General features: G+C 37.5%; 1 protein-coding gene across 1 annotated transcript in view; it reads right to left on the bottom strand.

The window, feature by feature from the left end:
* The window catches only part of MIPOL1 (mirror-image polydactyly 1), a 158667-nt gene that overhangs the window by 86558 nt on the left and 47444 nt on the right, over positions 1–24665 (bottom strand). Inside the window, exon 9 of the mRNA XM_009887017.1 lies at positions 10571–10678. Coding sequence (XP_009885319.1) covers positions 10571–10678 — 108 coding nt within the window. The remainder of the gene's footprint in view (positions 1–10570; positions 10679–24665) is intronic.

The raw sequence follows: 24665 nt of genomic DNA, 5'->3' as shown, positions 1-24665 counted from the left end.
CAACTTCAGAACCTTTGTTTATTTCAGGATATGTTTTTCTAGAATACATACGTCTGAGATCTGCCCCAGGCACATAAACTATTCCAGTTTTGAGGTCCTTTAACAGAGTTCAGCCAAAAACCTAAAAATGCTGCAGAACATTTACAATTGAAACAAAGTGTCCTCGAAACTGGAAGGCCATGTGGCAGCGTCACTGAGCAAGGAAGGAACTTCTGGGAAGTCACCCTGATGGCTATCAAATGAATCAACCATGCAAAGTGGAATCTACCCTGTTAGAAGGAAAAACAGGTGCGTGAAAGTGCAAGTATTTGTAAAACGCTAAGTTACTATAATATGTGTAGATGCACAATTAGAGAATGGTTAAATGAAAGACATGGATGAGAGAGAGATGACTCTTTGTGTACCAAAAGTGAGGACGTGGAAGCAGCCTAGATAACTGTAAGAATGATAATCCAGATTTAGAGTAACCTGAAACCAAAATATTGCTTTCCAAGAATCTGCTGCCTTCATCAGAAATAATACTTCTGCTAATTGGAAGTAGTAACAGACCTCACAGTAAGACAATTTCCATCTATGAAATGGAAACCAAAAAATAATAGACTCGGCCAAAAGGTTTGATTGACCATATCATCCCCAATGACAAAGGGACGTTTATAGTTTATACAGTTTGTTGATGTTTAAGATTGTCAAGAGTAACCTGGTGCCAAAAAGGATTTTAAGGCTGTCAAATAAAAAGCAACAGACCTCCAAGGAAATTTTAGTGGTGTAGATGAAAGCTGACATCAAACGCGAAGTGTGAATGAGTAATGGATTCCTTAATGCTTAGAACTGAATCAAAGTTCGATACATATATTGCTTTGATTAGAGATGTTCAGCATGTGTTAACAGGAGAGAAGGAAGACTTACACTCCTCATGCAAGGTGAAGAAACTCTTTTAGCCAAGACGCTGTTTGTCAGCCTATCAAGACACATTCGGTGCCATTCTTCTGCAGCTGTTTACAGGCAATAAGAAGCACGCTAACATTCCTTATGACATACAGTGCTCTAGAAAAGCATGGTTAATTAGACAGATACAACTCTTCTCAGGATCATCTTCATGACAAATGCTGTTTTGCCAATAAATGTTCGCTCTCATGCATATATTACTTTGCTTTGAAACAATTCTGAAAGACTTGAGGTCACGGTAAGAAACACCGCTGCCTGGTCTCCTTTCATTTGAACAGAGTCCAAGAAATCCTGAGTAGCTGCTGTGCAGAACACACTGTACACACAGGGCCACCATGCCAGACAGTGCTGTCAGTGAAAGGACAGCCCTACAGACACAGGAAGGTGGCCAGTGCAATCGAGGAAGCAAAGACATACCCAAGTTCTTGTCTATTTGTTCAATTTGACAACAGCCCAAGGCTTGAACGAGTTCAGAATTCTGGCCCGCAGCGACACTTCAGTGAACCAAGAACAGTACAAATGGCACTGCCGACTATACACACAGCCACTTAGTGACAGCGCCAGCTGACCACTGAAAATCATGCAGGTACTAATGTTACCAAGAATCATTTCTCTTCGACTTCCAGGTAGATAACATTTCATATGAATCAGATTTGTCAGACTCTGGAAGCCTGTGTTTCTAAAGGGACTCTGGACAATTTCACTCTCAGTGAATGGCAAGTGTCTCATCTCAAAATTTATTTCCCACCAGCCGAAAACTTTGTATTATTTGCTTATGGCACATTTAAGCAGTTATTTTAACTTTCAACTCCCTATAAAAATTAAGATATTTTTGATCAATTAATACGAATGCCTATCAGTGCTAAAACATTAATTACCAGTGGGAGGAGACCGTCACTAAGAATGTAGTTGTCACTTGTGAACAACTTTTCTGTTAAGATCTGCAAATAAAGCCTATCAGCCTGGATGGAATTATCAAAACTGGCCACTGAAAGTGATACCAGTAGATCAAATCTCTGAACTTAGCTTGTTGACTCATGGTCAAATACATGTGCTAAATTAGTCACTTCCTGCCTTTAGGGGATACACGTAAGCAAACTGTTACAGTCTAAACATATGACAGCAAATAAAGGAGAAATCCCTGGCTGAGGATCTCCGGACCTGAACTGACCAGAGGACCAGCTTATGACATTTGGCTCAAAGGAACAATTGGGTCCAAGGAAGCTTCAAACGACTCCTCTAAAGACCACTTGACCAATGCTCACATTTTTTTCACTGGAATTGAGGTGTCACTGCAGAATTATACGAGTTATTTTCTCCCTCTCCATACATAGAGACAACTAGGCGGGTTGTCAGAAGTCTGTAGCGATAGCTTTTGGCGATGCTGCAACTTAAGCAGAAAGGAATGCAGAAAATGAATATTGTTGAAGTGGAACATGGACAGCATTATTTCTGCAGGAGTTGTACACAGCCTCATTTTAGTGTTCATTTATGGCATGATGCACCGGCTTACACTGATATCCTCTGAGGTATACAGTACTATTTAATAACACCAGCCATAAAGTGACTAATCATGTTTCTAGCATGGATAAGAGCTGAACAGTCTTGGGTCTTACCTTAGTGACACCCTTTAAGACCTTTTGATTAAGTGCTTTTGGGTGCAGCACAAGCAAAGGCTCTGTTCAGTGGCAATTAAGATTGCAACTGTGTCTACTCTGTCTGATAAAGTGTCTAGGAAGCAGCAACTGAAGAAAAATGTGCATTCTTATCCACATCAAGATTGTCAGCAACATGTTCCAAGTTTTACTAGGTCTATTATTTCTACCTCCACTACGTACATAAAAAGCAATGACTATTCAAACTTCAGCAAACTTCCACTCTAAAAATTAACAGTGATCTCACGTGCTTTATAACAAGTTTTACTGATGGGGTAGCAAACTTGTCCCTCACATTGCCCAGACATTTAAATGAGGGCACACACTGCTTTAGGGTAGCAACTGGAGAGTGAAGTGAACTTGTCGCTTTCTATAACTTGAACTGGACAACCGTCCTGAAAGCAGAAGAGAAGCAGCACCTTTCTTAGGAGAAGAAAATGAACTACTGAAATGGCTCTTGCACAAAGTTAGAGATTGCAGCTTGCTTTGATAAATCCTCTGGTATTTTATCCTCCTGTAAGTTATTGGAAGAATAGCATGAAGAACCTTTCAGCATTAGTTGTAACAACATATTATTTGCTGGAGATAACCTCCAAAAAGCCCGTTAACTATTCCCATTGCTCCTGAAACATTCCTGCAGTTTCAGAAAAATAGATACAGATAATAAGTAGATGCAAGGGCAGCATGTATCTCCTCCTACTGATCAGCAGATCTGCAATCTACTTTTCCTCCCCTTCTACTTCCAACATGAAGCTGGCAGCCCAGTCTTCAAACATACCTATAAACTCATTTGCATATGTGATAGCAGTCCTTTTTACACGTAGCAGCACATGACATCCAAAATGAAAAGCATGACTGCTTTAGGGTTAACTCCTTATAGCAAGGTCTCAAACTGAGCTTTCACAGGTTGACATTCTCTGTTAGGTACAGAGGGAATGGTGCATACTGGCCAGAGGAATTCCCAGCAAAATATGAGAGAAGTGGGTGAATTGTCCATCATTGAATATTGGTGAATTGCTTCACTGAAAAAAAAAAAAAAAAAGCAAACCCAAAACCAAACCAACAAAGAAACAACCACTCTGAGGTAAGCACAATACTTCAAAGCATTTTTGAATCATATGACTCACAAACAATAACACCATACCAAGAAGTAGATCAACAGCATGTTGTATGCTCTCTGTGGAACAATGTCTAGTTACTTTGTAGAGCAGAAACTGGAGAAAGGTGTAATACCCACTTCATCATAACATAGCTATTCATCTGTTAGCTTTAAACTATTGATATCAGCAGATGATTTCTGCCACTCACACAGCACCGCACTTAATACTGTGAGAGCTGAAAAGGCTGAAGTCACCAGAGTGGTGTTGTGGATGTGGCTGGGCCTTGCCACGTTCAAAACATATGTTCTAGGTTTCTAATAAATCAACCTGATCTCTGTTGCTTCATGTAACATCATTATGGAAGTACTGAAAGGCTTTTCTCTAAGAGTTTTCTAGGATACAATTAATAACTATACTAAAATGTAAAAACTGTATGCTGAACTGGAATTTGAATAGAAGAGATGAGATTGGCATCTCGCAGTTTCCCACCACAGGTTCAGGCAAGTTTCCCTGGATTACAGAGCATTTCAAAAGCACGTGGCTCTATCTGAAACAAATCAGAGGCTTCATAGCCATAAACCAGCTCTAAACTAATTAAAATGAAGCTGTGAAACTTCAGCTCTGAAGCTCTAAACATAAAAACATTGTTAGAATTACTTTTTTTTTTTTTTTTGCAGGTAAGGGCCACAGTTACTATCTTCTGAAAGAAGCACTTTATTCCATAGTCAATATTATATGCCTAAATAGCGTGCATACTCTGTGCTTTTCAACAGTAGAAAACATTTTAAACTTCATGTTAAAGCTTTTCTTAAACTTTAAGTTCTCACGACATCAGATTCTCCTGGGATCGTGTTCTTCATGAATGATATGTTGACTAGTCAGCTTGATTTGTTTTTGTGGTGGGCATTGTCAAGCAGATACTACTCTAAGAATCTGGCAATTTCTGGGAATCAAAACAGAGCTTAATACACTTTATGACAGGCATCAGGAAGTACTTAAGTCTTCTAGAGAAGCTTTTCCATAAGCATCATCACTGGAACAACTACCAAACTGCTATGCATTCTGGATTTCCTGCCATTTACACAATTCTTACATGTCAGCAGAAAGCAGATGGCACTCAGGTACAATTGCTTTATGACACTACTGTAGATGAATTTCAGACAGCTCTTTCAGGTCACTTTCTTCCCTCTGACTATATTTATGATATTCTTAATAAAACCATGAAAGCATATAGGATGCATTCTACAGAAAATCACAACTAAAAAGATAGATCGGTCAGAAAAGCATAACAAAACAAGCCAATCATAACCAAAGATTAACATCTTAACAGCTCTGAAGGAGACTAATAATCTTTACAAGTTCTAATGACATCGCACTTGGCCGGAGTAAACTCATAGTCACTAAAGGGCACCTGATTTATGCATCATCACGAAACAGCCCCTCCTCCATTTTTGAGAGTTTGGCTTGGAAGTAAAGTTAGTATGTCTCTTTGGTCTTTAAAGCAGATTAATAACCGTTTTAAGAAGAATATACCACCTTATTAAAAAAAAAAAAAAAAAAAAATCAATCAGGCATGTGAAAAAAAAAAGTTACCTCTCCTTATGTTTCATTCAAACCCAGTTAAACATTTTCCATGAATTTTCACATTAGGTTATCTGTTTCACAAGACTTATTTCCTATTCTTCTTCAACTGAGTAGAAAGGACGTTCACACTGGCAAAATCTTTATTTTTCTTCAGGAAAATTTATTACTTGAAACTCCACATTTCAAAACTACGCACTGCATAGCCAACAACAATAAAATGATCCACAACAATATTTGAATACTAGTGAAAAAACAACAATTCTTCACCTTTTCTATGTTTAATTGAATCAACTATTTCAGCCTATTGTGGGAATACATTTATCAGAACCAGTAGAGACCAAGTGTTAATTATGAAGGCCAAGCACAAAAGAATAATCTTATGTATAGACCCTGACACATTAGAACTGCAAAGCGCTCTGCAGATCTTATTTTATGAGAATGTACTAAGAGCGCAAATGTATAGGCCCTTAGGAAGCAATTATCCCTAAAAGATTTAGCTATAATTCAATCGGAAATATTATAAGAGATTTTTTAAAATGATTTCAAAAGAAGAGGATTATTTTACTTTAACTATGGAAATAGGGGCCCGCATGCTTGTCTGAATGACCTCTGTGCAGTTGTGGGCATTGCCTGGAGGGAAGATTTGAAACTGGCCTTTTAGCTCAATTAATACAATCTCCTATGACCAACAACAATGTTGTTAAAATTAGGAGTACCAGCTTGGTGTTGCGGGACTGAATGACCCACATCACTATAAGGAACGTTCTATGCAATAACTACATTAAAAATGGAAATTTAAAATCCTATACTGCTAGTATATATGACAGAGATGAGCTAGCAGTCCTATCTTACCAAAACTGTGCAGATGTTATCATAGAATGGTTTAGGTTGGAAAGGACCTTAAAGATCATCGAGTTCCAACCCCCCTGCCATGGGCAGGGACACCTCCCACTAGACCAGGTTGCCCAGGGCCACGTCCAGCCTGGCCTTGAACCCCTCCAGGGATGGGGCCCCAGCAACCTCTCTGGGCAACCTGTTCCAGTGCCTTACAACCCTCAAAGTGAAAACTTCTTCCTAATGTTTAATCTAAACCTGTCCACTTCCAGTTTATATCCATTCCCCCTCATCCTATCACTACATGCCCTAGTAAAAAGTCCTTCCCCAGCAATCCTGTAGGCCCCTTTAGGTACTGGAAGGCCGCAATAAGGTCTCCCCGGAGCCTCCTCTTCTCCAGGCTGACCAGCCCCAACTCTCTCAGCGTCTCCTCCTTATACCACACAGTAAGATGAAATGGCACTGCGTAGGTCCAGACAGCATGCCTTGTGTTATGTTTTATTTGTCACATGATCCTCAAATATGACACGGGGTCTAGAAGTTTGTAGAAACAAAAGTATGCAAGAGTGCTCACATCATCTTCGTGATTTCCAGGTCCTGGATCTGGCCAATTTGCTGCCACCACACCTCTCCCAGTTACAATCTGTCTCTGCCGCTTTGCCTCACTCAGGAGTCTACAGGCTGCTACTGCCTCAAAGAAGGGTGGCAGCAGCTCTGTGAGCTAATACAACTAAAAATAGAGCTAAAAACTTGCAGCTTATCTTACCTATTAGACTATACTGTAAGTGGAACGAAGTAGGTTTCTTGTTGATTGGTCTTACACTTTTCTCCTTCTGAGCAACTCACTATTGTAAGTAAGAAAGAAAAAAATAACCCGTTGGGTTTTGTTAAGTGCAGTTCAGGACCCTACAGAGGCAATGACCTCATCTTTTATCACAAACTTTTATGCCATCCTTAACCTAGCTGATCCGGATTACTGTATTTTTATCCAGTTAAGATTGCAAGTATCCTTGCACCACATGTGATGTTTACACTTCTGTTACTGTAAAGCAGACCAAATTCCTCATCTGCCACCTATCACAAAATACATCTTTTGCCAAACTGAATCAGACAATATTAATTAAGTTTAAGAGGGTAGGGAAAATTAAATATTTTTTTTTTTTTTTAAAAAAAAACTTTCTTAACAGAAGCTGTCCTGGATAGACAGAGAGGAATACCTGGACTCCTTCTGCAGGACAGGTGTTTACATCTGAATTAGTAGTACATAGCGCAGTTCCCAGTAAGCACTTGGAGGTGGTTAAAGTAAATGCAGTTCTGTGCATCACAGTGAAAACAAAACCAGTTGTGCCCGATATTTAACTCTGCACCACAGAGACAAACGGGCAGTCATATTTCTATGAAAAAGTGAGATGACCAGAGGGTGACCTGCAGCGGGGAGGAGACGGGAGGGGATTCTTGGGTCTGTACATTCGTTCAGTGTGTAGCACTTACGGTGGTTACTCAGCGCATACAAGAGGCAGGAGGCAGCAGCTAAGAACCAGAGGGTTTCACAGGGCAGGTGTGTGCCAAGGCCCCACAGTGCGTTACCTGTCAGCAGGCTCCAGCTGGGTATTTTGGCACCAGTCACACCCAACTCTAATGGAGCTGCTGACACGACTTTCATCCCTACCAGCCAGTCCATATTCTCTAGGCTGTAGCTATACTAAAAAGGAGTGATAAGCTTTTCATTTACATGGGTGCTCAGGTCAGGATGAGCGTTCATATGCTATATATGAAAGCTAACTACTATTGCCAATATTTCATATGGGCATTTTAAAGTTTTCAAGGTCAAGAATTCAACTTAACCCATCGGCCTTTTAAAAAGTACTCTGATGGACCTGTCCTCACTGTAGGTAACATTAATATGAACTGAGACAAACTCTACAGAGGTACAATATTACAAAAGTTCAACTTTACCAAAAAATTGAAAAGCATTCCTTTTTTCCTCCCCAGACTCTCATCTCTAAAAGACTACGACCAATTAACCTCTAACTTTGAAAAAATCAAAAAACGCCTGTGACAGCCAGAAATTAAATTCTTTAAAGATTAGGTGCTGGGAGAGCAATATCAGGCTTAGAATGAAATCCTAGTAACACTCTGAACTATTAAGTCACTTCTTGCTCTGAAAATATAATTATTCTGTAAGCATTATGTCAGGCAATATTAAATCTAAAAAGTGCCGCTTCAATAAAAGATTGCTGTTTTCTATCAGAAAGACTCTGTGCATAATATTTTCAATGACACAGAGAAAACAAGCCATCATGCAATTAGTGAAAAACAATACCACGTTCAGCAAGTAGCATGCTCAGCAAGCACTAACTTTCAGTGATACCAGACTCAAAACAATACCATTATTGTGGTCAGAAACATCCCTGAATGCTTACGATGTCTATTTCTAGTCATCTGACGGATGGATTGCTTTCAGTATCGCACACCTGATTTTGTAATATTCACCATAGATTCTGATGGCAATCATAAACCCATGGAACATACACTGTGTGGCATGCAGCCTCTCTCTGTTTATCCGTTATACTTTTTTTTTTTTTACTGAGAAATGTCAAACTACACAAGGATTTACCTTAATTCCTATACTTTGCATCCGTCAAGTTGTTGCATGAATAATGGTGTTTCCCCAATATAAAAAAAAAAATAAGAAAAAGGAGGCAGAGGAAAATCTGCCTATAAATGAGAGACGTTTGGATCCTACTGGCTAAATCAAACACAGTTTTAAGACGACAACACAGTATTAACAGAGTAACTTCTGTATTTATATGGTCTCTCCACTACCCATAAAAGATTTTTAAGAATATAGTGGTTGAATAGGTGCGCACAATGTTTGCACATCTTACCTGGCATAGTCTCTTATTCTGGCTAGCAGTGAGATTGCTGGTTATGTAGCTATCAATTCCACTGACGTTACAATTTCCCTTTCCGCCTGTGACAGCCAGAAATTAAATTCTTTAAAGATTAGGTGCTGGGAGAGCAATATCAGGCTTAGAATGAAATCCTAGTAACACTCTGAACTATTAAGTCACTTCTTGCTCTGAAAATATAATTATTCTGTAAGCATTATGTCAGGCAATATTAAATCTAAAAAGTGCCGCTTCAATAAAAGATTGCTGTTTTCTATCAGAAAGACTCTGTGCATAATATTTTCAATGACACAGAGAAAACAAGCCATCATGCAATTAGTGAAAAACAATACCACGTTCAGCAAGTAGCATGCTCAGCAAGCACTAACTTTCAGTGATACCAGACTCAAAACAATACCATTATTGTGGTCAGAAACATCCCTGAATGCTTACGATGTCTATTTCTAGTCATCTGACGGATGGATTGCTTTCAGTATCGCACACCTGATTTTGTAATATTCACCATAGATTCTGATGGCAATCATAAACCCATGGAACATACACTGTGTGGCATGCAGCCTCTCTCTGTTTATCCGTTATACTTTTTTTTTTTTTACTGAGAAATGTCAAACTACACAAGGATTTACCTTAATTCCTATACTTTGCATCCGTCAAGTTGTTGCATGAATAATGGTGTTTCCCCAATATAAAAAAAAAAATAAGAAAAAGGAGGCAGAGGAAAATCTGCCTATAAATGAGAGACGTTTGGATCCTACTGGCTAAATCAAACACAGTTTTAAGACGACAACACAGTATTAACAGAGTAACTTCTGTATTTATATGGTCTCTCCACTACCCATAAAAGATTTTTAAGAATATAGTGGTTGAATAGGTGCGCACAATGTTTGCACATCTTACCTGGCATAGTCTCTTATTCTGGCTAGCAGTGAGATTGCTGGTTATGTAGCTATCAATTCCACTGACGTTACAATTTCCCTTTCTCAAAGCAGCAATAACCTGTCACTTTATGCTGTCCTTTCTCTGACCCTCTCCCGCCTGTCTGCTCATTTTTATTCTTATTGAAAAGACTTATTATTCCTCCTCCCAATTCCAACTAGCTACCCTTTTGCAAATAGTAGTATCAACTATGTGGTCACTAGTAGTATAGGTCAACAATGTTATTAATATAGCACACACTGCTGGGAGCAGATCAAACAGCCATGCTTTAAAATATTAGTTTTGCAAAGGTACTGTGAGTCAAATAGTTGCAGTTTTCTTCACGTTATAAAACGTAATATCGCAAGGACAGACCCCAAGAATTTAGCATTAATTACCAGACCAATAAGTGGGAGGGTATGTTATTTTTTTCTTGTTGTTTTCATATACAAAATAAAATAAAACCATAACAGAAGGGTGCTGTATCTGTGTTTAAAGAAGGGGTTGTTGGCAAACACCATAGCTCACTTCTGCCGAAATGTACACAACTGATATATGCAGCCCAGAAAGCTGGCACCAGGGGCTTACAACCTTAATTTGCCTGCAAGAAGAAATGGAGATTTACCTTCAGAGCACGTTCTTGATTGTTTTCAGCAGTCAGATGTCTCGTGTTGTTTGCTGAAGTCTGGTTCTGCTCTTTCAGATGATGAAGCTCCTGCTCCAGCCGTTTGCACTGCAACGAGGAAAGAATCCCATTAAGTAGAGGAGTGTGGGCATATTTTTTTCAACAAGCCAAATGAATTAACGTAAATAACGCTATCACTATTTCTGCAGTAGAGGAAGCATCAGACAAAAGCAAGTTACAATCTCAGATCAGTACTAGAGCTACGTTTTCTAAACGTGCATCATTTCAGTTTCTTCCTGGTCCAATTGTATGCCAAAAAAAGCCTAAGTTTAGTATCAGATAGAGACGTTTTCCAGAATGTTTTAAAGTCTTAAAAATTACAAAGGTGTCAGGTTGAAATTCTGCTCCTAGTTATGCCAATATAGTGACAGACTTTGGCTTTTATATATGAAGTAAGTGGATATAAAGGAAGCAGTACGTGCTTTTAGAAAAGCAAGCAAATTAAAGACCCTCCTCCCAAATCTAGGACCCAGCCTTTTATCAGAAAATATACGTGTAATTTTTATACTTGCCTCTTTCACACTAAGAGATTACTCTAAATCCCAAACACACACCACATCTTGAAAGAAAAGAAGCTTTAAGATTTTTTTTGTTTAAATATTTAACTTAATGACAAAGAATGAAAAATTTAACACTTGCTACTGTGTGCATGCACATGTATACTTACTGCTGTCAGCCAAACATCTATTTTAAAGAGTAAAGATTTGCAAATTGTGAGCTAAATTATATATATTTCTTTTTTTCTACAGTAACCGTAAGAGGTCTTGCCCAGTTACCTAGGTCTGAAAGAGTAATTACTTGTCAGCAGACAGTTCATTGTGTTATTAAAAAAAAAAAAAAAAAAACCCAAACTGTTTTACAAAAAAAAGGCAAAGCAAAACAGACCAGGAAGATATAGGGGAACAACTGTTAGAACTAGGGAAAAACACAATATTAACATGAATATTTTAAAACAATATATTACAAGCAAGTAGTCTGGATATCACCACCAAAACCCAAAGACTCTGGTGGAACAAAAGAAAAAGTATCTTAATAGATGCTTTCTGAAAGCACTAGTAAAAAAGGAATGATGATACAATACCCATGTAAGCACTGCTGTCTCAAATGAAAGACCCAGAAACATGAGTCTCGTGCTATCTTAGCAACTGTGGAAGACACAGAACTGAGCTTCCCATCAAGTGTATACAATTCTATATACTATTCCTGAGCAATTCAGTATGTGGGACAATGAAGCATGGCTTATGTCAACTCTAAAAAAAAGAAAAACTGTGGAACAGAGAGCCAGCCGTAGGACTGCAAAAATTATAACCAAGGTCTAAGTAAAATAAAGATTACTGAAGGATCTTGAGACAGAAATTTAAAAAGACAGACTAATACATACACTTAATACAAAATAAGTCTTTAACAATGTACTGCACATCAGGTATCCATCATAGTATACAAAACAGAATGATCCAATCCTATATTTAAATAAGTTCCAAATAGTTGTAGATGTCCAGGAGTAATATTAAAAAAAATTCAATTCACATATCTGTTGTTGTATTTGATTACTGCTGTTAGAAATCTGGGCTCCTTTCTAATAGGATTACTTATGTTAAAGGAAGCAAATCTCTCTGGCCTAGTGCATTTTTTCAGTGTCTGTTGCGAAGTTCTTTAATGCACAGGTTCATTTTTATTGAAAGAAAAAGACACTTTCCCATAAAATAGGGAAATACAGAAAAAATGTTAAGATGCATTTGATTTCAAATATTTTAAGAGACTTAAGACATTTAATGTCTATCTCACACATACAAAAAAAAAAAATATCACAAATCACAGAATCACAGCTGTAATTCTTTTTCCATATCCAGCATGAAAATTATGTGTCCGCAGACATGAAGGCACTAATAAAACTATTGAAGAACTAACTGCAGATTATGCAGGTTTTTTCTCTAGCAGCCTTTTTTCTCTACCACACATGATCTAAACACCATTTAAAAAAAATAAAATCAATCTACTACTACAGGCATTATCATGACACTTTACACATTACATCACGTAGTATCACTTTTCTGCTTTGCCAACACTCTTCTTCAAAACAGCGCTTTGGAATTCCCAGTTTGACAACAGCACAGGTTTCTTACAGTAAAGATTACTAAAAAGACCAAAATCTCAAATTACCTTTAAAATATTAATTTATATTCATGCTATTCTCTTGACTCCAAAAGAGAAGTGAAAATATGCTAAGAGCAAAACCTAGCTAAAGGACCATATAGAAAAAGATCTTGATGTATAGGGCAGGTTGCAGAACTAAGGGCATGGGTGCAATCTTATTCTGCTCTCCACTCCTGTGAAGACAGGACAGCGAAACAAACAGCAGCAGTGGGACTCCAGTATCATGCAGCATATAAAGCATGTACGATAAAGATGCAACACCAGTAACATAAAATGGACTTCCCTATCAGGTCAGCCTTGACATGACTACATTTACATCAATCTTGGTCGCATTTTGTAATTCATCTTTAATTTCATTTCCACTAAAAATGTTGATATCTGAAAAAAACAACCAACCAACCCTGGGTATATTCAATCAGCACGCTGCTTGAATACATTTTGAGGGTATCGCTGAATGAAATGGTGATCTAATTTGACCTTTGCACATAAGTGTCTTAATATGTTAGAAACAATGTTTTAACAGAAGCTGTTCTGAATTATCAATCAAAACGTATTTATTTCTAGCTGTTTAGGAAGTAAAATCTTTAATTATCCTGTTTGTGAGTGTATTATAGTAATATTCTTAAATGGCAACATTGTGTATGTCTTACTAAAATTTTATAGCCTAAAATGCTTTGATACCTAAACGATTTTAAAACATTAAAATAGCATTCTAAAAGCAAGCACTCTTTTTCACAAGACTGTATGAAATTTCTGTATAACCTTGCTGTAGAGAAAAGTTTTAAAAATAGAATTTAAAACAATGCAGCCCTTCTTTTCATTTGAGCCAACATTTTTTGAATTCTGTGTCATTGGTTGTTAGCAAGGTCCAGTAAAAATAGATGTTCTTTAAAAGAACATGTGTTTTTATTGGTTCACGCCAGGGCTCTAAAATGCCAACAGCTGCAAGTAAGAAACTGGATTTCCTTCTAAAAACATATATAAAAATACTTTTTGGAGCACAGTGAAGAGAAGAAATCGTCCAATTCAGTACTGGCAAAAAGGAAATGTTGGATGTATCCTTTAAAGAAATCTGAAAGCTAAAGGAAGTGTTTCATTTTAAACATTATAAATAAGAATGTCTAAATCCTGTTATCCCAAACTTGTGAAAATTCATACTTGGGAAACATTCAAACAGAATCCTCCTAAAGTCAGAGACAAAATATTTTGTGCAACACAGATTGCCTAAACATCTGATCCGAGGTGTAACTGTGCACTTAAAGAAAGTTCCCGTGACTTTAACACCTTATGAAAGACGGGTTGTTAGTTGAGAAAACGGCTTTTTTACCTCAGGTACTTTGAGTATATCAAGGAAGATGAGAGGAGTGTAGATGGATGTCAAAGAGAATATGCCTTAATCGGACTTTGCTAAGTAAAGGATATCAAAGCCTCACAAACAGTAACATGTCATTTTATAAAGGTTTAACACAAACAATCCACCAAGAATTAGCTTCATCCCATGGTCTACTGCGTCCATTCAGAGTTCTGCAGCCAGGGGCAATACTGAACACACACACACAAAAAAAAAAAAAAAGCCCCAACCAGAAAAAGGTTTCCTCTCTTCTTTCAAACCCTCATGTTTTTTGTCCTCTCTAATTATATTTCCCTCAGAAAGTCTCCTACCTTAGCTAGCCTCATTCTGGTGATAACGTACTTGTTAGACAGTGAACCTCTTTAAGTCTATTCCAAGTGTTCCTCGGGCAACCATCAGTGCCCAACAGTACAGTTTTCACTGCAACATCATCCATTCCCAGCAGCAAGCACTCAATCTTGTTTTAACCATACTTCCACAGTGCAACCTGGCTGTGCTTTTCTAAATGCACCCAGTCTTTCCAGACAAATACCCCCCTATTCAGTAAAGGACACATCACAAGCAGCTAAGACACAAAATGAAAAGCAAAGCAGGTAACGTACCAAAAGGATAAGAAGCAGTTCAGGCAGAAAAGAAAGGAGAGACAGCAAGTATGCCTGTTCTCCCCTCCCATCTTCTAATTTAAACCATTAAGCTATCAGTGAGCCTTTTTTAACGAGCTTCAGCTAACATGATTCAGCAGAATGAGAATGTTTGTGAGAGGCACTGGTCCAACCTGCAGCAGGTGCTGACCCTTTTCAGTCACTATGCAGGTGGGAGGGTTAAGAATGCCACAGGGAAAATCCAGACAAAGTGCAAAAAGGAGTGCCTGCTAAAGGGGACCTGGTGGAGAGGTCAAGAAGTGGACCAGGAGAATATCACTGAGTAAAGTCCTTGAGGCTTGACCAGCAAAAGACTGTTGAAAGATGGTCCCAGTTCCAGGTACACAAAAGGAGCAAAGACAGTTTAGAATGAATGGAGTATTTCAGAAGATTGAAAAATCAATGCAGATAACCACTTAATAGTGTTTGGCCTTTACTAGAAAATGAGGTTGCATTAACATATCAAACATAACTTTAGCACTTGTATAAACAAATCATCTTTAACACGTTGTCAGCTTTTCCGCGTTTTCTTCTTCAACTTGTACCTATAACACGTTAACCCAGTGTTAGGGTGCCTGCCATGACTACACAGATTGATTAGTTAGTTTTGATCGTTACTAAACATGATTCTTCAGTGAGGTGTTCTGAAAGCAAAAGGTACAGACATTACACAAGAGTAAAGAAAAATGTGCAAGCCACTGGAGAAATAACATTAGTAGGGGCAAAGATGGAATACAGCAAAGAGTAACAGCAGAGCTACCCCTGCCCCCAACAATTTGGTCCCCCCACAGTTTGTTTATATGAAGACAACTCCTATTCCCCGAGGCCTCATGCAGAAGCTTATTTAACTGCGCTACTCAGGTCAATCAGACTGTTCACGTGCTTTCAAACAGACATAAATGTTTTGCTACACCAGGGTCCCTGGCTCTCACCTCACTGAACTAGATAGTAACATCAAGTGCATTACTAATTTTGTCTTTCAGCGTAGATTTGTTCCAGTGAAAGGGCACTGTGACACTCCTTAGCTGAGGAAGCAACAGCTAAAGCTGAATATAACAGAAAACCTTAACACTTCCTTACTACAAATGCACTCTTGGTGGCTATTTAATCCTGTTACATCTATATTTGCTTTTAATATTACTATATAGCATCCAATGTTTTCCGTCGTCTTTCATTAAAAAGAATCCAAACTAACCCCTCCTGAACTTATGGCAATATGCTAGGGAAAAAAAAGAGTCAACACATTATGCCATTTATATGCTAGGAAAAAAAAGGGAATTGATTCGCCTCTGTTAATACAGATATGAGGGTCAAAGTCTAACGAAACAAATGTACTAGGACTAAGATGAAGCCAAATTCTCCAGAAAGTTCTTTCCTGAATTCTGAATTACATTTGATTGTCTCATCCAATTAGTACAAACAAAAGGTAGTATTTTATGAAAACATATTTGTTCATCTAGAGTCCTTGTCAAAACATGCAATGCTTATAATCTTATGAATCAACACTAGCATAAACACACAGTACTTCACGGACGAGACTGCTGAAAAAAGGCACAGTACGTAGATGGAGGTACCGCAACGTGCTTGCCGTGCTCTTCAACCCCACCTGAAGCCTGGACTATTGGCTGAGCGGGGTCAGTGTGGTGAGGTAGGCGGACCTTTGGTCTGATCTGATCCCATCCAGTCAGTTTTATGCGGTCTCTGGAGTTTAATAATAGATCTTGTACATAACCACAGCCTCCCACAAATAGCTTCATTCTGTCATTAAATTTAAGGTAACATATTCTTATTGAAGTCAGACCAAAATCAAAAGTGAGTGCATAGTCACTTACCATGGGTCAGCCAGTGCATAATTACTTGATTGCATATCAGGGCCTTCACTTTAAACAGTGAGTACTCTATCATATTCTGTGAACTCTTATGCATGAAGACGTTGCTGAACTGGGATCTCAGTTACTGAAGTAGCGAGAAATAAAAATAACCTAGTTGCTACTAAATAAGCTGGGAAAATGGTTTATGTCCTCCAAATTATAGGAAAGTAGGAGTCCATCTGAACGGCAGATGAACTATTTTCCAACATGCATTTTTTTCTTTATGCATTTTAAACAAAATGCTCATCAGCAAAGTAAATGACACACCATATCTTGATGGAAAATGCAGAAATACCATTAAAAGATGAGCTTATGGGATGCCAGGATCCTACTGCTATACAGAGTATTATTTTCAGCAGTGATAAATTGCAGGTATACTTTGAAATCAGTTACCACATATTCACCACAATAAACAACTGAAGTACAAATAATTATTCTAGACACCAAACATGAACAAGATGGAAAAACATGGCTACTTTTTCACCTGTTATATTTTTTAAGTCATCACCTGTGGAAATGTGAATACAATAAACAACCATGTGAAACAAACAAAACCAATTCAACTGATTCTTCTCTTATTTTGTTAGTTTGTTTGCCTTTTCTTACTTTGTTTATAATGATCTGCACTTCAGAATAGCTCCCAGCTCAAAGATGCCGAATGGAATGCAAGTGTTCTCAGTTTGACAGCCCTTCTCTCCCCCTCCCCTCAATATATTTTTTTTTTTTAACAGTCTGCCCCTTGTCCCAAATTCATCATGATTTCTGGAGAGGCAAACATCTTGCGCCACTTGGATGCTGCACAACTCTTTCCTTTGCAGACAAAAATAATACCAAAGTCATCCAGTCAAAACACAAACCAACCTTTGGTGTCACTGTGAATTATGTACTTTGAACTGCAGATGTTTGGAAGCACTTATATTTATATAAATAGATTTTATCCTTTTTCTTCTAAAATAATAATTTTAAAAGAAATAAAGAAATAAATGAGTTTCTACATAATAATTACTACAAGGATTTTTCCATTAAATTATAATTTTGAATTAAGGCTTTCTAACCTCTGAAAGAAAAGACTTTCTTCAAAGTTCTGGCAAACCATCAACAAATGTGTTTAAATGATTATTTGTACAATGCCCAACAGCTTAGAACTACAGGGATTTCAAGAAAAAGAAGTGCTTTTGTAGAGCTTAGGCCTCAGAAACATATGCATCTTTAAAAACGTATATTCTATTAGTAAGAGAAACGCTTACATGTAAACACCTTTTTTTTTGCAGCAGGGCAATGGTGTCTTGCTCTGTAAGAAGCCATAAAAAGATATGCATCAAAATACAAATAAAACATTTTTGTCTTCCTTGTCACTATAAGCCAGCTGGAACCTGCAGCATTAAGGCAGATAATATGCTGTATACATGAGGTGGTTTCCTCCTACCTTTCCTTTCCCCTTCTATTTCTGAACACTTCAAAACGGAGCAAAGCAAGCTCTCATTTATTTTCATTTGTACAGTTAAAGGAACTGTAAGTGCACAGAAAGATGTTCAGAAAAGTCAGACAATAAAGTTGAACTGTTTCCACTCTTTATGTTAACAATCCTTTCATGTGCAGCTTTTCAACAGCACTGGGTAGCCCTATGATACTCACCCACCCAACCCCATTCTCTATATATTCTTACACTTCCTTTTAGTGGTGACATTTCAAAGATCGAGACAAGCTTGATCTACTTCTCAAAGAGCTCAGCACACACAGACTTTCCTAATCAATGACACTCATTATACAAAATGTGCAAGGAGAAGAAGAGAAAGGAAAACGTGATGGTCTCAAGCTATAGGTGATTCACAGATCATCAGTCAAACATTTATTCATGAGGCTGTACTGGGTCTGAAATTAAGCAAAAATGTGTTCAACTAACCTAAGAGTGTTTTTCCCTAATTGCCTGCCATATATTAATAAGTGACTTCTGTTTTACATGGAAGTCACATTATTAATTCAATTTTTTAATTTCATGCCTGTAAGTCTAATAAGTAATGTATAAACTAAGCATGTAAGCTGATGAGTAGTACGCAAGGTTAGTACACTTGTTCACACACGAGCTGCAGAGTTGTAGAAACACTAGAAACTGGCACAGTACAATGAATTTCATATAATTTGCATGTCAGTTATAGTCAAAAGCAAAGGAAATTACCAATACTCCCAAATAATTCAGCAAATGGAAAATGCTAATTAAAATTGTATCATAAGAGGGAAAGACCATTCAAGATTCTCTTTTAAAAGCAATGACAGAAAAAAAGTAAATCTTTATTAGCTAAATTCTAAATCACCAAGTAAAGATCTGTCAGTACAATAATACTTAGACTAGGATCAGTTTTACTTCCAATGCATGGCAGCAATTCCAGCATACAGATTCAAGAGATGATTTCAGAGCATAAACTTCTGCACAGAAAATAATTCAGAGTAACTAACCTCAACATCTTTAAAAACATTTAAAAAATAAAATTATACAACACCGAAGAGGTCTTGGAATAAATTTGCCATTAAAGCAGGTCATGTATTAGAATACTACTTACAAGAGAGCCAGAACTGATAGACCCTACTGACTACCTGAAATAACTTCTACCCTGGTTAAGCAGTAAGTAGCACTGCAAGAAAGGTCCCAAAGCAGCCAGTCAGAGCAGCTGAATATTAAAATGCTATTCCGATCTTCTTTTACTGAAGGTCTTAGTATCTATTTTCCAAGTCAATGCAACTCCCACATACTCATTACACACTATTTTGCAAGTCAGCTTTGGTCATTCTAAACTCCAGTGCTAACTACTGTGCGATTCGTTAGTGCACTGAGCTGTAATATTATGAAATGGGCTACTGCAGTCACAATACTTGGTAAATGCAGATAACCTAATATACCACTGATTTTCTGTCTTCAGTTAGACAGGGACAGATATCTCAGTAGCCAGTCACCTCTTCATCACATGGGCTCAAAAAACAATCACATTTTATTCCTGCAGATTTGTAGAACCTACACACGTTCTTTCTAAGATGGAAATATAATCACAGAATCACAGAATGGCTGAGGTTGGAAGGGACCTCTGGAGGTTATATTTCCCAATCCTCCTGCTCAAGCAGGGCCACCTAAAGCCAAGTTGCCCAGGACCATGACTAGACAGTTTTTGAATATGTTTAATGAGGGAGAGTATAAAAGGACTATAAAAGACTAGGTATTCCTAATAAAAGGAAGGAACACAAATTTCAGAAAGCTATGAACTTTATTTTTACTAGCTATTTTACTTTCTTGTTTTACTTCTCCTCCTTCATTGTTGAACGGAGGAAACACAAGTCTTCCCTCTCTTATTTCTTTAGTCTCTCCCTCCTTAAATGTAGCATCTTTCCTCCTTTCTCTTGCATGGCAGAATGTACATATAGTCTAATTCTCAATTCTCATTTTGGCCTGTGTGAGGTCCACTCCACTGCACTGTCTCATTTTTGTCTACATTTTTGCTTCATCTTGTTCCCATAAACACTCTATTATGTGATTCATTTCAATAACTCTAATTATACACAGTGTTTGGTGATGTTATAACTCTTGATAAACATTGACTAATCACTTTTTCCAACACTTAAATGAAGTTAGTAAATAGGACTTCCTTGTTTTATGGAATGACAAATTAGCACAGAAAGTTTAAGAAGCTTTATCAACTGACAAGGTCATGTCAGACCTGGGGTTACTACACCCAAAACCTTTGCTTTACTGACTTGATCAAATGATACGGAGCTATTGCTTTCCATGGCCACGTGTTTTGCTGGCTCCTCAGAAGAGCAGTCAGTTCCATTACAACCAGATGGCCTGTGGCCAAGAGACAGCTTGTCAAACATCTGACACAACACACCATGACAGATAGCTGATAATTGGTTTTGTTTAAAGCCTTTCCCCCACCCCCAGTTAATAATCTGCAGTGCTGGTACTCAAAAAATATATATAGTAGAATGGAGACAGTGTTGGCTGATAAACCTGGGTTTTCAGCTATATAAACTGGTGAAGGTGTATGAAAAGGAGAAATTTGAGAAAGAAACATTCCCAGCGTGATCTTCCAATTAGATCTAGAAATTAGGAATCTGATTCTCAGATATATGCAAGGCACTCAGCTGCTGACAGAGGTATGTTTTTAAAAAGTGTAACCTTGTTTAATTGAACATAACCAATATTAGCTGACAAGAAAACAAAATTTGGTAAACAATCTGTCATTCTAATGAGCTGGTTTTCAAATAATCTTCCATGGATTTTCTTAAAATCCATATGCAAACAAGACTATTGCCTAAACGTTAAGTTGGCATTTACTGCACAAAAGGACAGGAATACTTCTGGTCCATTTTAAAATATGATAACATTATTCGAGAAAACAGTATCATGTATCACTGTATAGATGCCACAGTTTTTTAATCTCTTTATTCAGATATTGTAATCATGGGATTGCAGGTGTTGCTCGTAGTACACACTGTCTGTCCTGATAGATACTGTACTCTCAACTGAGCCATCAATTGGTTAAGTGGCAGTTCTTCAATTTTCTGTTGTGGAATGTGTTCTCCCAAGACTTCTTTAATGTGTAGTAAAAGCTACTTTAAGCTAGAGACTGTAACAAACTAAACCAGCTAACTAGGTAGGTGAAAACACAAAGCTCTGCAGTTATGTGAGGGACAAGAAATACTTTTTGAATAAATGACCCGAATCAGTAGTATTTACTCTTTCTCCATGGAAGCAACACGCTTTTTTAGGAAACTTTGATACTAAACATCACAACTATCTGAAAGCAATATTAATACCTGTGCTTTAACAGTCTAAGTGTGAAAACAGAGTAACTAATTATAAATTTTCAAATATTATTATGAAATCAGTTTCTTTCTCACCACTACAGAGATCTAGGTAACAGCAAATATATAAAATTTGTATTTCAGACATCTTTTTAAATTTGATCAAATGCACTGAACAGTGGAATAAAAATATTTTTTAAAAATCAAGAAATTAATCACCTTTGCAGAAGCTTAAAATGAATCATACACAGAAGAAAAAGACCCCACAGAAAAATGTTTAAGAAAGTAAATAAAAGCTCTGCAAAACTAAAACAAAACAGCAGATTTAGAAATTACATATAGCTCAGCTTCAGTAATACTGAGAAATGTCTGTATGATTTTGGCAGATGAGTAAGACTTTTCAAATATTAAATAGTGGTTGAATCTGAAGATTTTACCTCTGTAACACTATACAGTTTTAGCTTCACTGAAGTGTTTTACAGGGATCAATGTGACTAGCTGCCCAAATAGATGTGCACTTCTCAAGAGGATTGACCATGCAGCTTTGAATTAACAGCCACCTAAGAGCTTTCAGATATGTTACTGAAAGGCAGAAATGCTTAAACCTAAAATCAGCTGCCTTTGACATGTGCTATTACCAACATTGCTCTCATCCAGCTCAAAGCTTCCTGGCAATTCCATCCCTCATGTAGAGGGTAGGACACCCTAAGCAGAAAAAAATTAAGAAAAACACAAAGATAGAAGAATGTTATGACAACTTCTGAAAGCAAAGTGATGGGCCTGCCTGCCAAAACAAACAAAACGGGTAAATGCATGACTACTGCTGAGAAGTGTCTGGATACCATCGAAGACAACACACATGACATAAAGAGAACATATAACGAGACACACAGCTGCTGGCTAGCGCTACAGTAGAAAGCAGGCTGATATGACTCTTTAGCACAAGGGATTAACAAGGATTTTGTTGTTTCTTCTGGGAGGCTGGCACTGGTTGCTTTCATTTTCACAGTGAGCGTTTCAAGACTAGTTTTGCAGACTGAGATTCAGTTACAGTCCTAACATTTTGATTGTGGACGGGACCTCAAGCAATGAGGCTGAAAAAATGCTTGCAGATTGAGAAAGAACACTTTGTCCCAAAGCTACAGAAGATGAAGGAGGTAAACTCACAGAGAGGGCTGGGGTTCACTCCTGTGCTAAACGCAACCCAGCGGAGCTCTTTCAGACAAAAAAGGTGAAATCTACTGTTTCCTAATATTGCTAGGGCCTGTAATACAATATCTGTCTGAGGTATGAAATTCCTTGTCATGATTACAACATGACTTGGAAGGAAATCTTACCTGTTGGTGACAAGTCACCTCATGAGACAACTAGGAGCAAAGTGCTCAGAGCTGTTTTCCTAATACAGAGCTTTACTCTGTTTCTTGGAGTTTATCCCCCAAAAAATGTTTTGCATCCCAAAAAATTGTTTATGTTTTGGTAATACTTCTGCAGATAGTAGAGAAAGGTGTTACAGCTAATTCAGAAATAAGCAACTCAGCATAACTGAAAGATGACCAGTAACTGCAGCAGAACTTTGGTTAACAGATTTACATGTTTACAGATGCTAATTCATTAGCTAGAGGTAATATTAAAAATCCCTCCCCTCTTAAAAGATAGTATCAATTCTATGTTATCAACAATATAAAGTATACATGCAGAAGCATTACTGCCAATTACCCTGCATCAGTACGTTACACCAATAAAATATCCTGTAGTTAGCCACTTGTATTCTGTATTTCTGATAACTCCAAAATTGCAAAAAGTTGTCATCCTTTTATGATTTAATACTGTTCTTCATCCACAGTTAATTTTTTTTAGTTAAACGTATAATACCTTTTACACAATCACAGCTTCTTAAGGGCCTTTACATATTTCTACATATTTGAATTGTGTCATTTAAAGAAGTATTTTCAATACAAAAGTAAACTATAAATCAGAATATGATATTTCGTGCTGACTTTGTGTATACCCACAGCATATGCAACAGTAAATACTTTAAAAACACTACTGGAAAGAATGACAACGAAACACTAACTTGAGAAAGCATTAACAAGTTCCCTGACAACAGCATCTTACAATCACACGCAGATCACACGCAATAGGAAAGCCTGTCCTTCATTTGCAATAGAGGGTAACGGAAGCTAAATTTTTCTTGTTCTCAAGCAACTCAGCTTGAAAAATAATTAACAGTGAATAAACAGAACATGGACAAGAGGATAAATCCTAGATACTCACCATCTGAAGCACGAACCAGTAAAGCCATACAACAAACAAATGTAGGCATACTTGGTGAACGAGACATAGATAAGTTAATGCTACTGTTATCTTTCTTTCATAAAAAGAATATTGATAGATTTCCTTGTACCACTTTTTTTTTTTTTTTGGCCAGGGCCACTACACATTTTAGACCAGAATATGTAAAATAACTTCAACAAGCCTGAGACTTCCAGAAATTGATTAATGGCATCACAACCCAAAAAAAGTCACGATGTCCAGAACAAAGCAAGAGGCAAAATTGTTAGGTGTTCATTGAAGAGCAATTAAAAATCTAGAAAGAAATTGAATAGAATGATAGAATCGTCTAGGTTGGAAGGGTCCTTTGAGATCATCGAGTCCATCCATCAACCTAACACTGCCAAAACCATCACTAAACCATGTCCCTAAGTCCCATGCCTACCTGTCTTTTAAATCCCTCCAGGGATGGCGATTCCACCACTTCCCTGGGCAGCCTGTTCCAATGTTTGATAACCCTTTCTGTGAATAAATTTTTCCTAATATCCAATCTAAACCTCCCCTGGCCACAATCATCCACCATTCTGTTGAAAACGAGTAATCAGCTTATCATCATTACAATAATTTTTCCTTACATCCTCTGTTTCTGCCAGACCTAAACTTCCTTACTCACCACCTGTCTTTACAGCTTAACACACATGTTGAATCACACGGATGACTGTGGAGGGCATTGCAATGCTAGAAGATAGGTCAATATTTCACTTTAGGGACTCTGGGGGAAAAAATGTCAACAAAAATTAGGTCTATTAATTCTTCTTAGCTCCATGTCCCACAATATTCTTAGTCAACTACGGATGTTGTGGTAATGGCACTATCAGCAATATAGTTTGGCTGCTATTCTTTGAAGGTACTCCACTGCCCAATTAAATCCGAACTTTATACCCTGTGTGTCA

The sequence above is a fragment of the Charadrius vociferus genome, unplaced genomic scaffold (genome assembly GCF_000708025.1).
Source record: "Charadrius vociferus isolate BGI_N301 unplaced genomic scaffold, ASM70802v2 scaffold14, whole genome shotgun sequence".
Taxonomy (NCBI): Eukaryota; Metazoa; Chordata; class Aves; order Charadriiformes; family Charadriidae; genus Charadrius; species Charadrius vociferus.
This window is presented reverse-complemented; position numbering and strand designations above follow the sequence as displayed.